The 15,692-nt window shown below is 41.1% G+C and overlaps 1 protein-coding gene across 2 annotated transcripts; it reads right to left on the reverse strand.

The window, feature by feature from the left end:
- Nucleotides 1–894: 894 nt before the first annotated feature.
- LOC110527904 (protein FAM83D) lies at nt 895–6,999 on the reverse strand. 2 transcript variants are annotated; one of them, XM_021609506.2, is made up of 4 exons: nt 6,516–6,999; nt 4,210–4,377; nt 3,822–3,946; nt 895–3,640 (listed from the first exon to the last, which is right to left on the reverse strand). In XM_021609506.2, the coding sequence occupies exons 1-4, from the start codon at nt 6,786–6,788 to the stop codon at nt 2,623–2,625; spliced, it is 1,584 nt and encodes a 527-aa protein (XP_021465181.2). In that variant the 5' UTR covers nt 6,789–6,999; the 3' UTR covers nt 895–2,622. The 2 variants fall into 2 exon arrangements, with proteins under 2 accessions (XP_021465181.2, XP_021465180.2); XM_021609505.2 differs by having other exon boundaries at nt 6,306–6,983.
- Between the last annotated feature and the right edge of the window lie 8,693 nt (nt 7,000–15,692).

Genomic DNA, 15,692 nt, shown 5'->3' on the forward strand with positions numbered 1-15,692 from the left:
ATAATGAAGGGGTGTTATCATACTTGTAGGTAACTCTACACCATCCAATGTATTCCTTTTGTAAAATTGCCTAAACTATATCCAAAGTATCTACAAATAAATGGGAAATCCCAAACAATAAACTGGTTTATAACTTCAGACTTCAATCTTGGGACACAGTTTAACCCATAGTACCTGTCACGGTGTCCATCCTGAATATGGCTAAATATTACTCACACAAAAACTCTTGAGTAACACATTTGAGGGCGGCATTTTTGTTTAAAGGAGCCAAGATCTTGGCTCGATCATCTCAGGACCTTTGTGCTCAGATGAGAAAAAACAACATGTTCCTGCCAAACCCAAATGGCACTCTGAACTATGGCAGTATAGTTCAAGGCCTTACATATGATGTAATATTGGACGTACACTAGTGTAATACCTGTATTGTTATTGTGTCATTACTTCATTTGTGCTGTTGCTTAGCTTCCCTTGACATTTACTCTGAAAATATTTGCTGGATGAATGTCTACCACATGCAAAGTGGCCCACACCACACCCAGCTGTTAAATTGAGACCAGCGGCAGAGGGTGCCAATACACCCAACCACCAAACAATGGCTAATAGATATTGTATAGCAATCAATCAATAAAATAACTACATAAACACAATATTCTGATGAATGAGACTTAAAGTGCACTTGCCCTCAACATGATTATTCATAAAAATGTAAGTGATTCCACTGTCACTTGTTTGTTCATTTCCATAGTGATCACGTCGCATAATATAACGATCAGCAATTTCATGAAAAGCAGCATTAAGAATTGGGTTTAAGGACACATGGTCACTGGTTTGAAGTACTCATTATGAGGATGGGACAGAGTAAAAGTATTAAGAAAAGTGATGACTGACAACAGATAATATAAATCAAGTACTCCTTTATTTCCATTGTGTCAGCAATGAAGTACATCAATCGATATCATAAAACCTATACTTTCTCAGTACTCAGGTTAAGTTAGACTGCATGTTAGAATCCAGCATAATTAAGTTTAGTTACAGCAGACAAAATGGCTCACTTAAAATGGTCATAAAATATCAATTTATGAATTGTACTTAGTGTTTCTCAAATAAATCATTGGACAATCTTGGTTCAATAAAATATTTTCATAAAAACTATTCAGATTGTGGCTTATTGCACAATGTCCTTGCTTAAAAACGTACCATTTCGTGGCAAAAATGGTCAAGGCAAATGACAGTCTATCTGTGGCCGATCTCTTGCCATTTCACGTCAATTTCTAGTAGTCATGTTCAAACAGGGTTGAAAGAAAGGGGACAGATTGACAATAACAAGAGGAAGAAGGCTGCATCACAATAACACATACACTACATAGCCAAAAGTATGTGGACACATGCTCGTAGACTCTCTCATTCCAAAATCATGGGCATCAATATGGTGTTGGTCCCCCTTTACTGCTATAACAGCCTCCACTCTTCTGGGAAGGCTTTTCATTAGATGTTGGAACATTACTGCGGGGACTTGCTTCCATCCAGCCACAAGAGCATTAGTGAGGTCGGGCACTGACGTTGGGCAGCTAGGCCTGGCTCGCAGTCGGCATTCCAATTCATCACAAAGGTGCTCAATGGGGTTGAGGTCAGGACTCTGTGCAGGCCAGTCAAGTTCGTCCACACGGATCTTATCAAACCATTTCTGTATGGACCACCCCTTGTGCATGGGAGCATTGTCATGCTGAAACAGGAAAGGGCCTTCCCCAAACTGTTGCCACAAAGTTGGAAGCACAGAATCATCTAGAATGTCATTGTATGCTGTAGTGTAAGATTTCCCTTCACTGGAACTAAGGGGCCTAGCACAAACCATGAAAAACAGCCCCGGACCATTATTCCTTATCCACCAAACTTTACAGTTGGCACTATGCACTCATGCAGGCAGTGTACTCCAAACCCAGATTTGTGAGCTTTGCACCACTCCAGACAATGCTTGGAATTGCGCATGGTGATCTTGTGTGTGACTGCTCGGCCATGGAAACCCATTTCATGGAGCTTCCAATGAACAGTTCTTGTGCTGGCGTTGCTTCCAGAGGCAGTTTGGAACTTGGTAGTGAGTGTCGCAAAATATTTTTACATGCTACGGGCTTCAGCACTCTACGGTCCCGTTCTGTGAGCTTGTGTGGCCTACCACTTCGCAGCTGAGCCGTTGTTGTTTCTAGACGTTTCCACTTCACAATAACAGCACTTACAGTTGACTGGAGCAGCTATAGCAGGGCAGAAATGTAATGAAATTACTTGTTGGAAAGGTGGCGAAGGTGGTGAAAGTCACTGATCTCTTCAGGATGGGCCATTCTACTGCCAATGTTTGTCTATGGAGGTTGCTTGGCTGTGTGCTAGATTTCATTAACCTGTCAGCAACGGGTGTGGCTGAAATAGCCGAATCCACCAATTTGAAGGGGTGTCCACATCCTTCTGGCCATGTAGTGTACTTTCAAAATCTTAAAACTAAGGAAGAATAATCCTCAAATATTTCATATTGCCCTTTAAACCCATTTGTTTCAGGTAGTGTATACCCACAAAACACAGAACCCTTTCCACAACACCCATCATCTCTAAGGCCCTGCAGCTCAATAAGTTATTTTATTGTAAACATCTGGCCCTTGGCCAAGTGTCCATGCCCACACTGTCCATCAGCAGGCCAGGGTTATGCCCCTGCCTCTGTTCCCACTCTTTCTGGGACTTGCATGCTCTATGCAGCCCGGGCCCCAAGGCCATGTTGGTGAGGTCTACCAGCTCACGGCGGTGGGACAGCATGGTCCCCATGTGCTCCAGCTTGGAGCGGATGTTGGAGTAGTGATACTGACGCTCTTTGGTCAGCTTGTGGAAGCACTCCCTCAGGTTCCCATCGGGGGGCGAGGTACAGTGACGGATTGCAGGGCGACGGTCCACCCCATGGGGGGCGAGGTGCTGCCTAGGGGAGGTAGAGATGGAATCTGAGGAGGCAGCTTCATTCTGGATGTTGTCGGTCTGGTTATTGGTGGTGGCAAACTGGGTAACTGTAGTCTTGTTGGGGGAGAGGCGGTTAGTGTACTGAGTCAGATCTGTCTGCACTCCACTGTCCACCGTGGTGAAGCTGGTCTGGGTGGAGACATGACAAGGAGTGACGAGGGGTGTGACCAGCACATCCACTGCTGCTGTAACAGTGGCAGGGTCACCTGTAGGCAGGCACTGGGCAGCACTTCCAGACAGGATCTCCTGCATGTGCTGCTGCTCCATCCAGTCTTCCCCTATAGTGGAGGAGTCTGAGACCGGGCTGCTCTTACAGCCCCTCTCCCCAGTGTCCTCTCTGGGGGGCAGCACTGCCACAGCCTGGGCCCGGCTGGGTGTGCTGGTCAGACAGACAATTTTGCCCAATACTGCCAGACCGACAGACTCGACTGGGGGCCTTTCTCTGGCCGGCTGAGGGGATGACGTGATGGGGAGTTTGATGAGCAGGTGGTCGTAGATGCCACTGATTCGGGCACTGGCTGGGCCCCTGGTAATAACAGGCATGGACTGGGCATACAGGATGCGGAACTCCTCATCAAAGTTCTCAGTGATCTGGCCAGACAACTCAATCAGGTTGCTGCTGTTAAGTTTACCATCAGTCCAATTGAACCTAAGAATTAACCAAAATGCTTTACAGTTGTATACCCCATTTCAGTCAAATAAGGATGGCTACATCACTTACAGTAGCTTGATTCATACAAGGGGAAAGTATTTAGTAATGTTTTATTGCTCGGGACGTTTTTCAATGCTATACTGTATAATGCCTTGTTAGTAAAGCAGGACGTCTTTACCTGTAGGAGCCTGTAGCCACTCGGTTCCCATCAATCAACATGAACCGTTCATGAACCTTTCCAGTAATCTTGGCCCCTGATCTCATGAAGTACGTACCACCAGTTATGGTCCTCACTCGCATTTGCTTTAATGAGGAATGAAACAAAAACAGTATGAAATACAAGCCAGTCACTGGTCACTTATAAAACATGCAGACAGCATGATCATGCGAAGTCAGTCATAAACAAGCAATGTTTCCATTGATCATGAAAACAATGCATTATATGACCATCAGTTTCATTTTGTTGAACCTTTACTTAACTAGGTATGCATTGAAACTGTAATCATGGCTTATCCTGGTGCTTATCGGAGATACGACACAAAGGTGGAGTCATCACACCCACATACCAGAAGCTCGTCCAGGCGCACATTGATGTTGTTGCACATTTTGAGGAATGCGGGCACACAGGAGTGTTCCAGCAGGATGTACACTGGAACTCTGTGCTGCGTGCACGCCTCCTGAAGATCCTTGAATATGTCCAGGTCTGTCAGAGAGTCTGTCACTATGGCAATCACCTGTAATGGTACATCAATCATTGGTTAGTCAAAGCACCATTCAGGTCCGGTTTACAATTTTAAAGAGGCTGCTCTTCTGACTTACTATTTGTGAGGCAGGGTCACACTGAATGGGCTCTTATACCTGCTGGTGCCCAAAAACCAGGTCTTAAACATTAAGAAGGAAAAAAACACTGAGCCAGCTCCTCTATTGACCACACTTTCTCTGTCATGTGTACTTAAATGATCCTCGCTTGCAGTCAACTGTGGTCTGTTGCCATTGCAATCATATGTAAATGCTTGGTCAGCAAACAAATGAGTTTCTCTGACAGGGACAATCAGGCTCATTGTGAGGTGCTTTTAGAACTCCTGCTGATGTCTGACCTCATGTTCTCCAGAAGCAGGTTAGAAATTTGTTGCAACGATGTTTGCATTTCTTGATAAAAATTGTATTTTCTAGTGCCCTCTCAAGGATAATAACTCAATAGCGTACAGATCAAGGGCCCTTTGGGGCATTTTCTAAATTGTTATTCTCAAACTGATGCTGCGCAACTATAAGGCTTGAAGCAGAGAGAAATTAAATTTACTGCAACTCAAACCTGATTTCTCCACTTTCTGTAAACCTACCTACAGCGCACCTGCACGCATAGGCAGATCAACACCCAAGGCTAAGCATTAAAAAAAGAGCACACAAACATTGTGAAAAGCATGTTCAGACACATTCATTGATGTACTATTACTGCAGGTGCTCCTCTGAACCATAGACTTGGTAGTTTGGAGCCTTTTCCTCATTCTCTTTTCTGGAACGTCAACTCATCAGGATGGTAAGGAAACTGCATCAAACTGACAGTTCCAACATGTCCAGAAATGTATTGAGTTTGAACATGTGACTAACATTAATGGGGTTCTTTCTTTTGTCTGACCTTTATGAGCAAGTATCTACTGTTCTTCAAAATGGGTAATATAGTTTTCTATGAGGATCTGTGAATTATAAAGGAGGAAAAAAACTATGCTTTTGAGAAGCTGAATATCAAACAGTATAAAGGTTCATCCAGACCTCACAAATATTTATATACCAGACCTTGTCAATCCCCCAGGGAGCACCAGCCGACTCCAACGTCCAAGGACGTTGAAAAGACATACAAATTTGGTCCGTCCGTTCTGGCCTTGATTTCAATGACCACAGATGTTTTTTTTGGACCGGACTCGATTTAGCCCAAACCAAACATAGGCGTCAGCTAACAATTTTTAGATTGGTAAATTAGTCTAGCCTACTATCTAACCTTGTAGTAAACATGGCCGAATACCACCGGTTACGTGCCAAGGTGCCCTGACCTCAAGGGTGCATGGCATTGATTTTGTTAGTCACTCTTACTAAGATATCATTAACATGGCATGGGTCAAGGCAAAATGTGTAGAATTGCCAACAGCTTTAAAACATAAAGAAATGTTTCCCCACCCCAAAATGAGTAGAATTGCATGGCATTTGCTATAATATTTAAAAATGTTCTCTCCGCCCCATTGTAAAATGTGTAGAACTGCAAAAAACTTGCTTTAAAACTGAGAAATCCAGTCTCAACTTACTGTTGTGAGTCACAATAGTTGAACACACAATGTGAAAGTTTGAAATTTGATTGTTCCTCAGCAATTTCTCGATTGTTATGTCAGTCACTCAATTAGCCATGTCAGCTAACAATTTCTAGATTGGTAAATAAGACTAGCCAGCTATCTAAACCAAATCTCGCGTAGGAGGGCCCATAAAAGGCTAGAGCCGGCTCTGCATGGCTGATTTGAATTTTACATTGGAGGTGTGCCAAATTCAGGCAAATACAAAATGGGTCCTTCCATACATGCCTATAATATTAATATGTATCACTAAACAACACACATAAAACTCAACACGTGGTATGCCTATTGGTGACAATTTTAATATTTTGTTCATTTATTACCTCCTTGGCACTTTTTATCATTCTTCTCGCAGCTTCCTTACAACTATAGATGCATTCCCCATAGCTGGGTTGGAAGTGTGCGACAGCACGAGTGACTCCTCGGTAAGAGCCCGATGTAAAGGCGGGCCAGCCGATTTCCAACAGCGGTGGCTCCACGTCTGAGACCTCTGGAAAGTAAGTCACCGAGGAGCAGTCCATGGAGCTACTTACCGACTGCTCAATGATCACGTCTTCACCCTGGAGGGACGCAAAGCGTGGGACCGCCGCAGCACGGCCAATCTGTTTGATCTCGTCATCTGAGAGAAAGTTCGGAATTTGTTCTTTTCTTAGAAAATCCAGAAAGGAATCAACTCCACCTGAAATAAGCTCCTCTAACGCTAATCGGTGCTTTTCGTTGTACAACTCCTGTACATTCAAATAATTTCCCTGTCTTGTTGACGGCCACCTTCCAGGTGAATCGTCCAAACATTGCGATTGAGCCATAATGTTGCTATTTAGAATATACAGTAACCATTACATTAAGGGATCCTCCTATACGTGTGGAACAATGTAGCCAGAAAAAGCACATTTGTATTTTGCGTTGAACTCAGTTCCGGCCCATCCGTAGTAGGCATTGGTTACTCGAAAGTTGTGCAACCAGATCTATGTACACAAGCCTGCGTTTTAGAGCGCTCTGCTAAACGCGCTCGCTCATTGGCCAGCAGTTTGAATTTGAAGCCAAACAAACCCCAGTATCCAGTATCCACTTTCAAATCACGACCCCAAATTCCCGGACAACCGTAGTATATTGCAGGCTATATTTTGACACAACGAAGGCCTATAGGTAGGCCTGCCCTAAAGTACTGTTATATCATATGATGATAAAAAAATAAGCAAAAGCCTATTTGGCTGAACTTACCATGACATTGACGTTTTCAGTATTTAAAATTAAACCAGGTAATCATTACCGCAGTTAACCATGCGTGTTATCAAGTAATTGATCATGTCTAGGTTGACCACATTTAAAATACCCAAATGCGGGACAACAGGGCTATTTAGGCGGGATATTCGCGGGACAGTGTAGTCTAAATGAATAATGTTTTAGGATGCATTATTTTTTATTTTATTTCACTATTTCACCTTTATTTAACCAGGTAGGCCAGTTGAGAACAAGTTCTCATTTACAACTGTGACCTGGCCAAGATATAGCAAAGCAGTGCGACAAAAACAACAACAGAGTTACACATGGGATAAACAAACATACAGTCAATAACACAATAAAAAAATCTATGTACAGTGTGTGCAAATGTAGTAAGATTAGGGAGGTAAGGCAGTAAATAGGCCATAGAGGCGAAATAATTACAATTTAGTGTTAACACTGGAGTGATAGATGTGCAAGTAGAGATACTGGGGTGCAAAAGAGCAACAACAAAAAAATAACAATATGGGGATGTTGGGTGTGCTATTTAAAGATGGGCTGTGTACAGGGACAGCTCTGACAGCTGATGCTTAAAGTTAGAGAGGGAGATATAAGTCTCCAGCTTCAGTGACTATTGCAATCCGTTCCAGTCATTGGCAGCAGAGAACTGGAAGGAAAGGCAGCCAAAGCAGGTTTTGGCTTTGGGATGACCAGTGAAATATACCTGCTGGAGCGTGTGCTACAGGTGGGTGTTGCTATGGTGAACAGTGAGCTGAGATAAGGCAGGGCTTTTCCTAGCAAAGACTTATAGATGACCTGGAGCCAGTGGGTTTGGCAACGGATATGAAGCGAGGGCCAGCCAACAAGGGCATACAGGTCACAGTGGTGGGTAGTATATGGGGCTTTGGTGACAAAACAGATGGCACTGTTATATACTACATCCAATTTGCTGAGTAGAGTGTTGGAGGCTATTTTGTAAATGGCATTGCCGAAGTCAATGATCGGTAGGATAGTCAGTTTTACGAGGGTATGTTTGGCAGCATGAGTGAAGGAGGCAAAATAGGAAGCCAATTTTTGATTTAATTTTGGATTGGAGATGCTTAATGTGAGTTTACAGTCTAACCAGACACCTAGGTATTTGTAGTTGTCCACATATTCTAAATCAGAACTATCCAGAGTAGTGATGCTAGTCGGGCGGGCGGGTGCGGGCAGCAATCGGTTTAAGAGCATGCATTTAGTTTTACTAGCATTTAAAAGCAGTTGTAGGCCACAGAAGGAGTGTTGTATGGCATTGAAGCTTGTTTGGAGGTTTGTTAACCCAGTGTCCAAAGAAGGGCCAGATGTATACAGAATATTGTTAGGTGTGTGAATTGGACCAATTTACTGTCCTGCCTGACCATTTTGGAGTAAAATGTAAATATTCGCTTTAGGAATGTAGTGGAGTAAAAGTAATCAAAAATATAAGTAGTAAAGTAAAGTACAGATACCCCCCAAAACAAATTAAATATACTGAAAAAAAATGTAAACGTTAAAATTTCTTTTTACAGTTACAGTTCATATAAGGAAGTCAGCCAATTGAAATGAATTTATTAGGTCCTAATCTACAGATTTCACATGACTGGGCAGGGATGCAGCCATGGGTGGGCTGGGAGGGTATAGGCACACCCATTTGGCAGCCAGACTCAACCCCCAATCAGAATGAGTTTTTCCCCATAAAAGTGTTTGTTTTTTACAGACAGAAATACTCCTCAGCACCACCCATACTCCCCTCTCAGAGGATCCCACAGGTAAAAAAAAGCCAGATGTGGAGGTCCAGGGCTGGCGTGTTAACACGTTGTCTGCGGTTGTGATGCCGGTTGTACGTACTGCCAAATTCTCTAAAATGACATTGGTAGCTTATGGTAGAGACATTAACATTCAATTCCCTGGCAACAGCTCTGGTGGGCATTCCTGTAGTCATTATGCCAATTGCACACTCCCTCAAAACTGTGGCATTGTGTTGTGTGACAAAACTACACATTTTAAAGTGGCCCTTTATTGTCCCCAGCATAAGGTGCACCTGTGTAATGATCATGCTGTTTAATCCCCTTCTTGATATGCCACGCCTGACAGGTGGATGGATTATCTTGGCAAAGGAGAAATGCTCACTAACAGGGATATAAACTTGTGTGCACAACATTTTTGAGAAATAAGCTTTTTGGAACTTTTTGGAACATTTCTGTTTTTTTTAAAAATTTTAACTCATTAAACATGGGACCAATACTTTACATGTTACGTTTATATTTTTGTTCAGTGTAGCAGGTTACTTTAACATATTTTTTACTTAAGTAGCCTACTTTATAACACCACTGCTAGGAAGGGAGACTTAAAATGGGATTGAGCGAAGTAGCAGAAAACATGTTGAATAAGCAAGTAATGAGCATGGAGAGCCTCAGTCACTATTTACTTTCTTTTGTAGCTCTTAGTCAGAAGCATGCATTTTGTTAGTGAGGCCTAACTGTCCTCTCCAAGTTTAGCTGGAATTTAGCCCAAAAGGATTTCAGAAATATGATTGGTTGATGATAGGCCTATGACATTGGCCTACATCTTGTCTTGCATTGCGCAGAATATCAGATCTCCACAATGATTGGAGAAGTGTTTATCACCAGTCAATTTAGGCTACCACATCCTTATGATTTCTTTCCATAAGCGCAACGAGACAGGTTGGAATGTCTGACTGAAATACAGGGCAAATCAAACATAAAAAAAAAATGTGTTGATAAAATCTGGGACATGTGGTCACCCTGATCATGACTGTGTAGCCTTAATCTCTTGTGGACAGACTATACGTAAAGCATCTGACAAATTAGGCCAACGTGTGACTTGAGATTTGGGTTTACCCATTTAATCCCATCGGTCACAATAGTGAAATATTTTTGTTGTTGTACTTTACAGGCTCTAGAGAAGTTAAGTTGTACTTATAAGTAATTTATTATGCATTATTAAGGTGTCTAGTATGTTTCAGAGAAGTTGCATATGATTTCTCAAAATGGTCACAAGGCCACAAGCATACCCTCCAAGGTGTACTTTTACAGACGAATTTGGCACCAGAGGTCTGTATTGAACAGATTAAAAAACGTAATACATTGTTGAAATGTTAAAATATTTTCTTTGTAAATATAATGTTTAAAGGGTCTAGTTAACATACAGTACCAGTCAAAAGTTTGGACACACCTACTCATTCAAGGGTTTTTCTTTATTTTTTTTTACAATTTTCTACATTGTAGAATAATAGTGAAGACATCAAAACTATGAAATAACACATATGGAATCATGTAATAACCCAAAAAGTTTTAAACAAATCCAAATATATTTTATATTTGACATTCTTCAAATTAGCCACCCTTTGCCTTGATGACAGTTTTGCACAGTCTTGAAATTCTCTCAACCAGCTTCATGAGGAATTATTTTCCAATAGTCTTGAAGGAGTTCCCACATATGCTGAGCACTAGTTGGCTGCTTTTCCTTCACTCCAATTCATCCCCAACCATCTCAAATGGGTTGAGGTTGGGGGATTGTGGGGGCCAGGTCATCTAATGCAGCACTCCATCACTCTCCTTGGTCATATAGCCCTTACACAGCAGGGAGGTGTGTTTAGGGTCAAAGTCCTATTGAAAAAAAATTATAGTTCCACTAAGCGCAAACCACATGGAATGGCATATCGCTGCAAAATGCTGTGGTAGCTATGCTGGTTAAGTGTGCCTTGAATTCTAAATAAATCACAGACAGTGTCACCAGAAAAGGACCCCCACACCATCACACCTCCTCCATGATTCACGGTGGGAACCACACATGCAGAGATCATCCGTTCACCTACTCTGCGTCTCACAAAGACACGGCGTTTAGAACCAAAAATTCAAATTTGGACTCATCAGACCAAAGGACAGATTTCCACCGGTCTAATGTCCATTACTCATGTTTCTTGGCCCAAGCAAGTCTCTTCTTCTTATTGGTGTCCTTTAGAAGTGGTTTCTTTGCAGAAATTTGACCATGATGGCCTGATTCACGCAGTCTCTGAACAGTTGATGTTGAGATGTGTCTGTTACTTTAACTCTGTGAAGCATTTCTTTGGGCTGCAATTTCTGAGGCTGGTAACTCTAATGAACTTACCCTCTGCAGCAGAGGTAACTCTGGGTCTTCCTTTCCTGTGGCGGTCCACATGAGAGCCAGTTTCATCATAGCGCGTGATGGTTTTTGCTACTGCACTTGAAGAAACTTTTCCGGATTGACTAACCTTCATGTTTTAAAGTAATGATGCACTTTTGTTTCTCTTTATTTATTTTAGCTGTTCTTGCCATAATATGGACTTGGTATTTTACCAAATAGGGATATCTTCTGTATACCACTCCTACCTTGTCACAACACAACTGATTGGTTCAAATGCATTAAGGAAATAAATTCCACAAAATAACTTTTAACAAGGCACACCTGTTAATTGAAATGCATTCAAATCAAATGTATTTATATAACTCTTCGTGCATCAGCTGATATCTCAAAGTGCTGTACAGAAATCCAGCCTAAAACCCCAAACAGCAAGCAATGCAGGTGTAGAAGCACGGTGGCTAGGAAAAACTCCCTAGAAAGGCCAAAACCTAGGAAGAAACCTAGAGAGGAACCAGGCTACCAGGCATTCTAGGTGACTACCTCATGAAGCTGGTTGAGAGAATGCCAAGTGTGAAAATCTGTCATCAAGGCAAAGGGTGGCTATTTTGAAGAATCTCAAATATAAAATACATTGGGGCAAAAAAGTATTTAGTCAGCCACCAATTGTGCAAGTTCTCCCCCTTAAAAAGATGAGAGAGGCCTGTAATTTTCATCATAGGTACACTTCAACTATGACAGACAAAATGAGAAACAAAAATCCAGAAAATCACATTGTAGGATTTTTTATGAATTTATTTGCAAACTATGGTGGAAAATAAGTATTTTGTATATATATGGTTACTATATGATTCCATATGCGTTATTTCATAGTTTTGATGTCTTTATTATTATTATATAATGTAGAAAATAGTACACATAAAGAAAGTAGGTGTGTCCAAACATTTGACTGGTACTGTATGTGCCTTTCATTTTCAATACATTGAATCCATGATGCTTGTGCTAGGACTATATCCTAGAGGTCACATTTTTGACCAATGGGAAAATGCATTGGCTCTAACTTATTATATATATTTCATCAGCAGATGATTTCTTTTTTCAGTAGATTGAAGTTGAGTTGGGTTATGAATATACTTGATCAATATCATTTTAGAGGATTTTACCATTATTCATTAGTCTTTACATATGTTTAAATCAGTGATTTTGACTGTTAAATGTCATATTTTGTTATTTCAGTGGGAATCGGCCATGTATAGACCCATGCACTGAATTAGTGTAATAACTTAACAAACATTTTATGTCAATAGGTTTGTTTGTTGCACAATGATAGACCCGGTTTAAGTGAGTTTTGATGAATAGTCACAAGAGTAGACCTGGTTTGCATGAATGTTGAGACTTGGACACTGGGGTAGACCTGTTTAATGTGAGTATGCCCATGGATTTACCTGGTTTACATGAGTAATGGGGTGTGGGGATACACAAGGCTCATACAGGTAATGGGTCTGGATGAACCTCTATTGCCCATTCAAATCTCTGGTACTAAAAAATTTAATGGGGCAGGGGCACATGTGTTATTGCACTGTACTGTATGAGTTTATCTATGAAAGTATTACTGTATACAAGTCAGAGGTTGCAAGACTAAGATATGTAAATAACAGGGTTGGGGTGTGCAGTGTATAGCTGGATATTGTCATGTATTGTCATGTTGTGTCTTGTTTCTGTCCTTTCCCTTCACCCTGTCTCCCTCTGCTGGTCGTTACTAGGTTACCGTTTCTTCCCCTCTTTCCCCCAGCTGTTCCTTGTCTTCTCTGACTACCTCATTCACCCCTTTTCCCACCTGTTCCCTTTTTCCCTCTGATTAGGTCCTCTATATCTCTCTCTGTTCCTGCTCCTGTCTTTGTCGGATTCTTGTTTGTGTTGTTCATGCCTGAACCAGACTATCGTCATGTTTGCTGCAACCTTGTCCTGTCGGAACCTGCCGGTCCATCTGAGCCTACGTTTTGTTATTAAAGAAGCTCTGTTTACGTTAATTCGCTTTTGGGTCCTCATTCACGCACCGTAACAGATATAGGCTACTGTTGGTGACTTGGGGAATACAGCCATAAGGAAAGTGGGTAACATGGATGAGATAGGCAAGTAACAGGGATGAGGTATATTGGCAAAGGAACTGGGGTCTAGGAGTAACAAATAGGGCATTTGGTAGGTTATCCAATTAAAAAAGCATATTTTGACCAATGGGTAAAATCTCACGTCTCTATCATAATACGTTCCAAATTGATTGGAATTGTTACCCGTGTAGCATATTCAAAATCAGGGCGACTAAATCAATGGAGGCCAGAGGAAAAAATGTGGTCATAAATCAGGAAAATAGCATCGTGTCAGCTAGGCTGGATGCTGAGCGAGAATTAAGGCTTCCTGACAGACTTACTATTGAACTTGTAATTTTTCTTCTCAAATCCAGAGGACATAAAACAATATAGAGGTAAGATAGATATTGATTTTGAGACATGACTTGTAGTATTTTCATATTTTAGTATACGTTGTTCATATTAATGCTAAGTTCCTGTTCTTTTTCGAAGACTTCTCAGCAAAACAAGTGTATCTCAGTGAAATGTCAACGGAGCACTGAGCTTACCTCAAGCTTTACATTTTCAAAGTCTTTTACATTTAATTCAGCTCGTGCCATGCTAATTTTGCTATTTGCGACCCCCTGACACAACTTGGAAGGCGACAACCACAAAATGTAAAATCCTCAAAAGTTTATGTGATAAAGCTGCTAAGCGCTGTCAACAAAGTTTGGTGCTTTGGCTATTATCAGATGTATTAGGTTACGGAATCTGACTTTTTGGATATAATGTTAATGATATGTCAGAGAAAGACCCCACTGAACGATTCAGAACATGAATAATCATATTTGTCTTGGTAAAATGTATTTTATAACATATGGAAATGTCATCACTAAAGTTTTCACCGGGTGGACACGCTACATTTAGGGCTAGGCGATGGGTGTATCGGTAGGCTACTTGATTGTATCAACATTAGGGTATTGGAATGTGGGTGTTAGGGCATGGGGGTAACAGGGCTGGGGTGTGTAGGTAATTATTGGGGTTTAGGTGTGTGGGTAAGTGGGCTGAGCTATATAGATATCGGGGCTGAGGAATAGGAAAACAAGTCTGTAAATGGTATTATAAGCAGAGCACTTAATTTTACCTTTATTTAACTAGGAAAGTCAGTTAAGAAGAAATTCTTACTTTCAACGACAGCCTAGGAACAGTGGGTTAGCTGCCTTGTTCAGGGGCAGAACGACAGATTTTTACCGGGGATTCGATCTTGCAACCTTTTGGTTATTAGTCCAATGCTCTAATCACTAGGCTACCTGCCTTCTTTTTTTATGTTCCCATCAAGAATCAAACATATATTTTTTAAACATACTTTTTAATATATATATATGTATATATATAAGAAAATACATGTTAAGGTTACTAATGGTATAAGATTTGCAGTGGCATGTCTGGGAAAAATGTGGGAACAAATGGGTTAACCGAGATTAGTATAGGTTATGCCTGAAAATTCAAAAGATGAAACTCAAATGATAAAGGCAATGTGCCTCATATGCCTCTCAATGCCACATACTGGATGGAGTCTTCTTTTTTTTTTTTACACACACAAGTGGCCTATGAGTGACACTATAGGCCAGGCTACGCTATATGATGATAAAACTACAAGAACACGTCTAATATTTAATATTTAAAATAACACCCAGCATTTATGTTTTAAAGTGACTGACAAGGTCTATGTATTCCTGAATTGAATTCAAAATGTGAAACAGTGGTTTTGGCAATCACCTCGAAATGCAAATGATGGACGCAATGTCCCCATATTGCCACATAATGTGCCTTCTTTTTTACGCACTAGTATAACCAAAGACTATAAGAGCCTAGTCCTTGTTATATAGGTACCTTATTTAACGGACCAGTAAAGTTCGTTTATTGTCGCTCTGTGAACCTAGTCGGTAGAACTGGAAAATGCAAATAGAAATAGGATATGGCGCATCGCCGCGACACATTTGTGAAATTAGCTGTTTACCCCTTTACGCGCGCTTTTCATTAGGGCGAATTGGCCTTGTTGATATTCAGGCCTAATGTCTCATTCATTGAGGTATAATAATTATTCAATACTTTCCCCTTGTATGAACCACTCTCCAAAGTACCTATATGGTTAGACAGACACCTTAACACGGGTTACATTGGCAAAACGGTGTGACCTAATTCTTATGTATATTCATTAGGCTATGACTGTTTTTATTAGGCTTACGTGGCAGGTAAGACATTTATTTTCTGATTGGAAAT

This window comes from Oncorhynchus mykiss, chromosome 7 (genome assembly GCF_013265735.2).
Source record: "Oncorhynchus mykiss isolate Arlee chromosome 7, USDA_OmykA_1.1, whole genome shotgun sequence".
Lineage (NCBI taxonomy): Eukaryota > Metazoa > Chordata > Actinopteri > Salmoniformes > Salmonidae > Oncorhynchus > Oncorhynchus mykiss.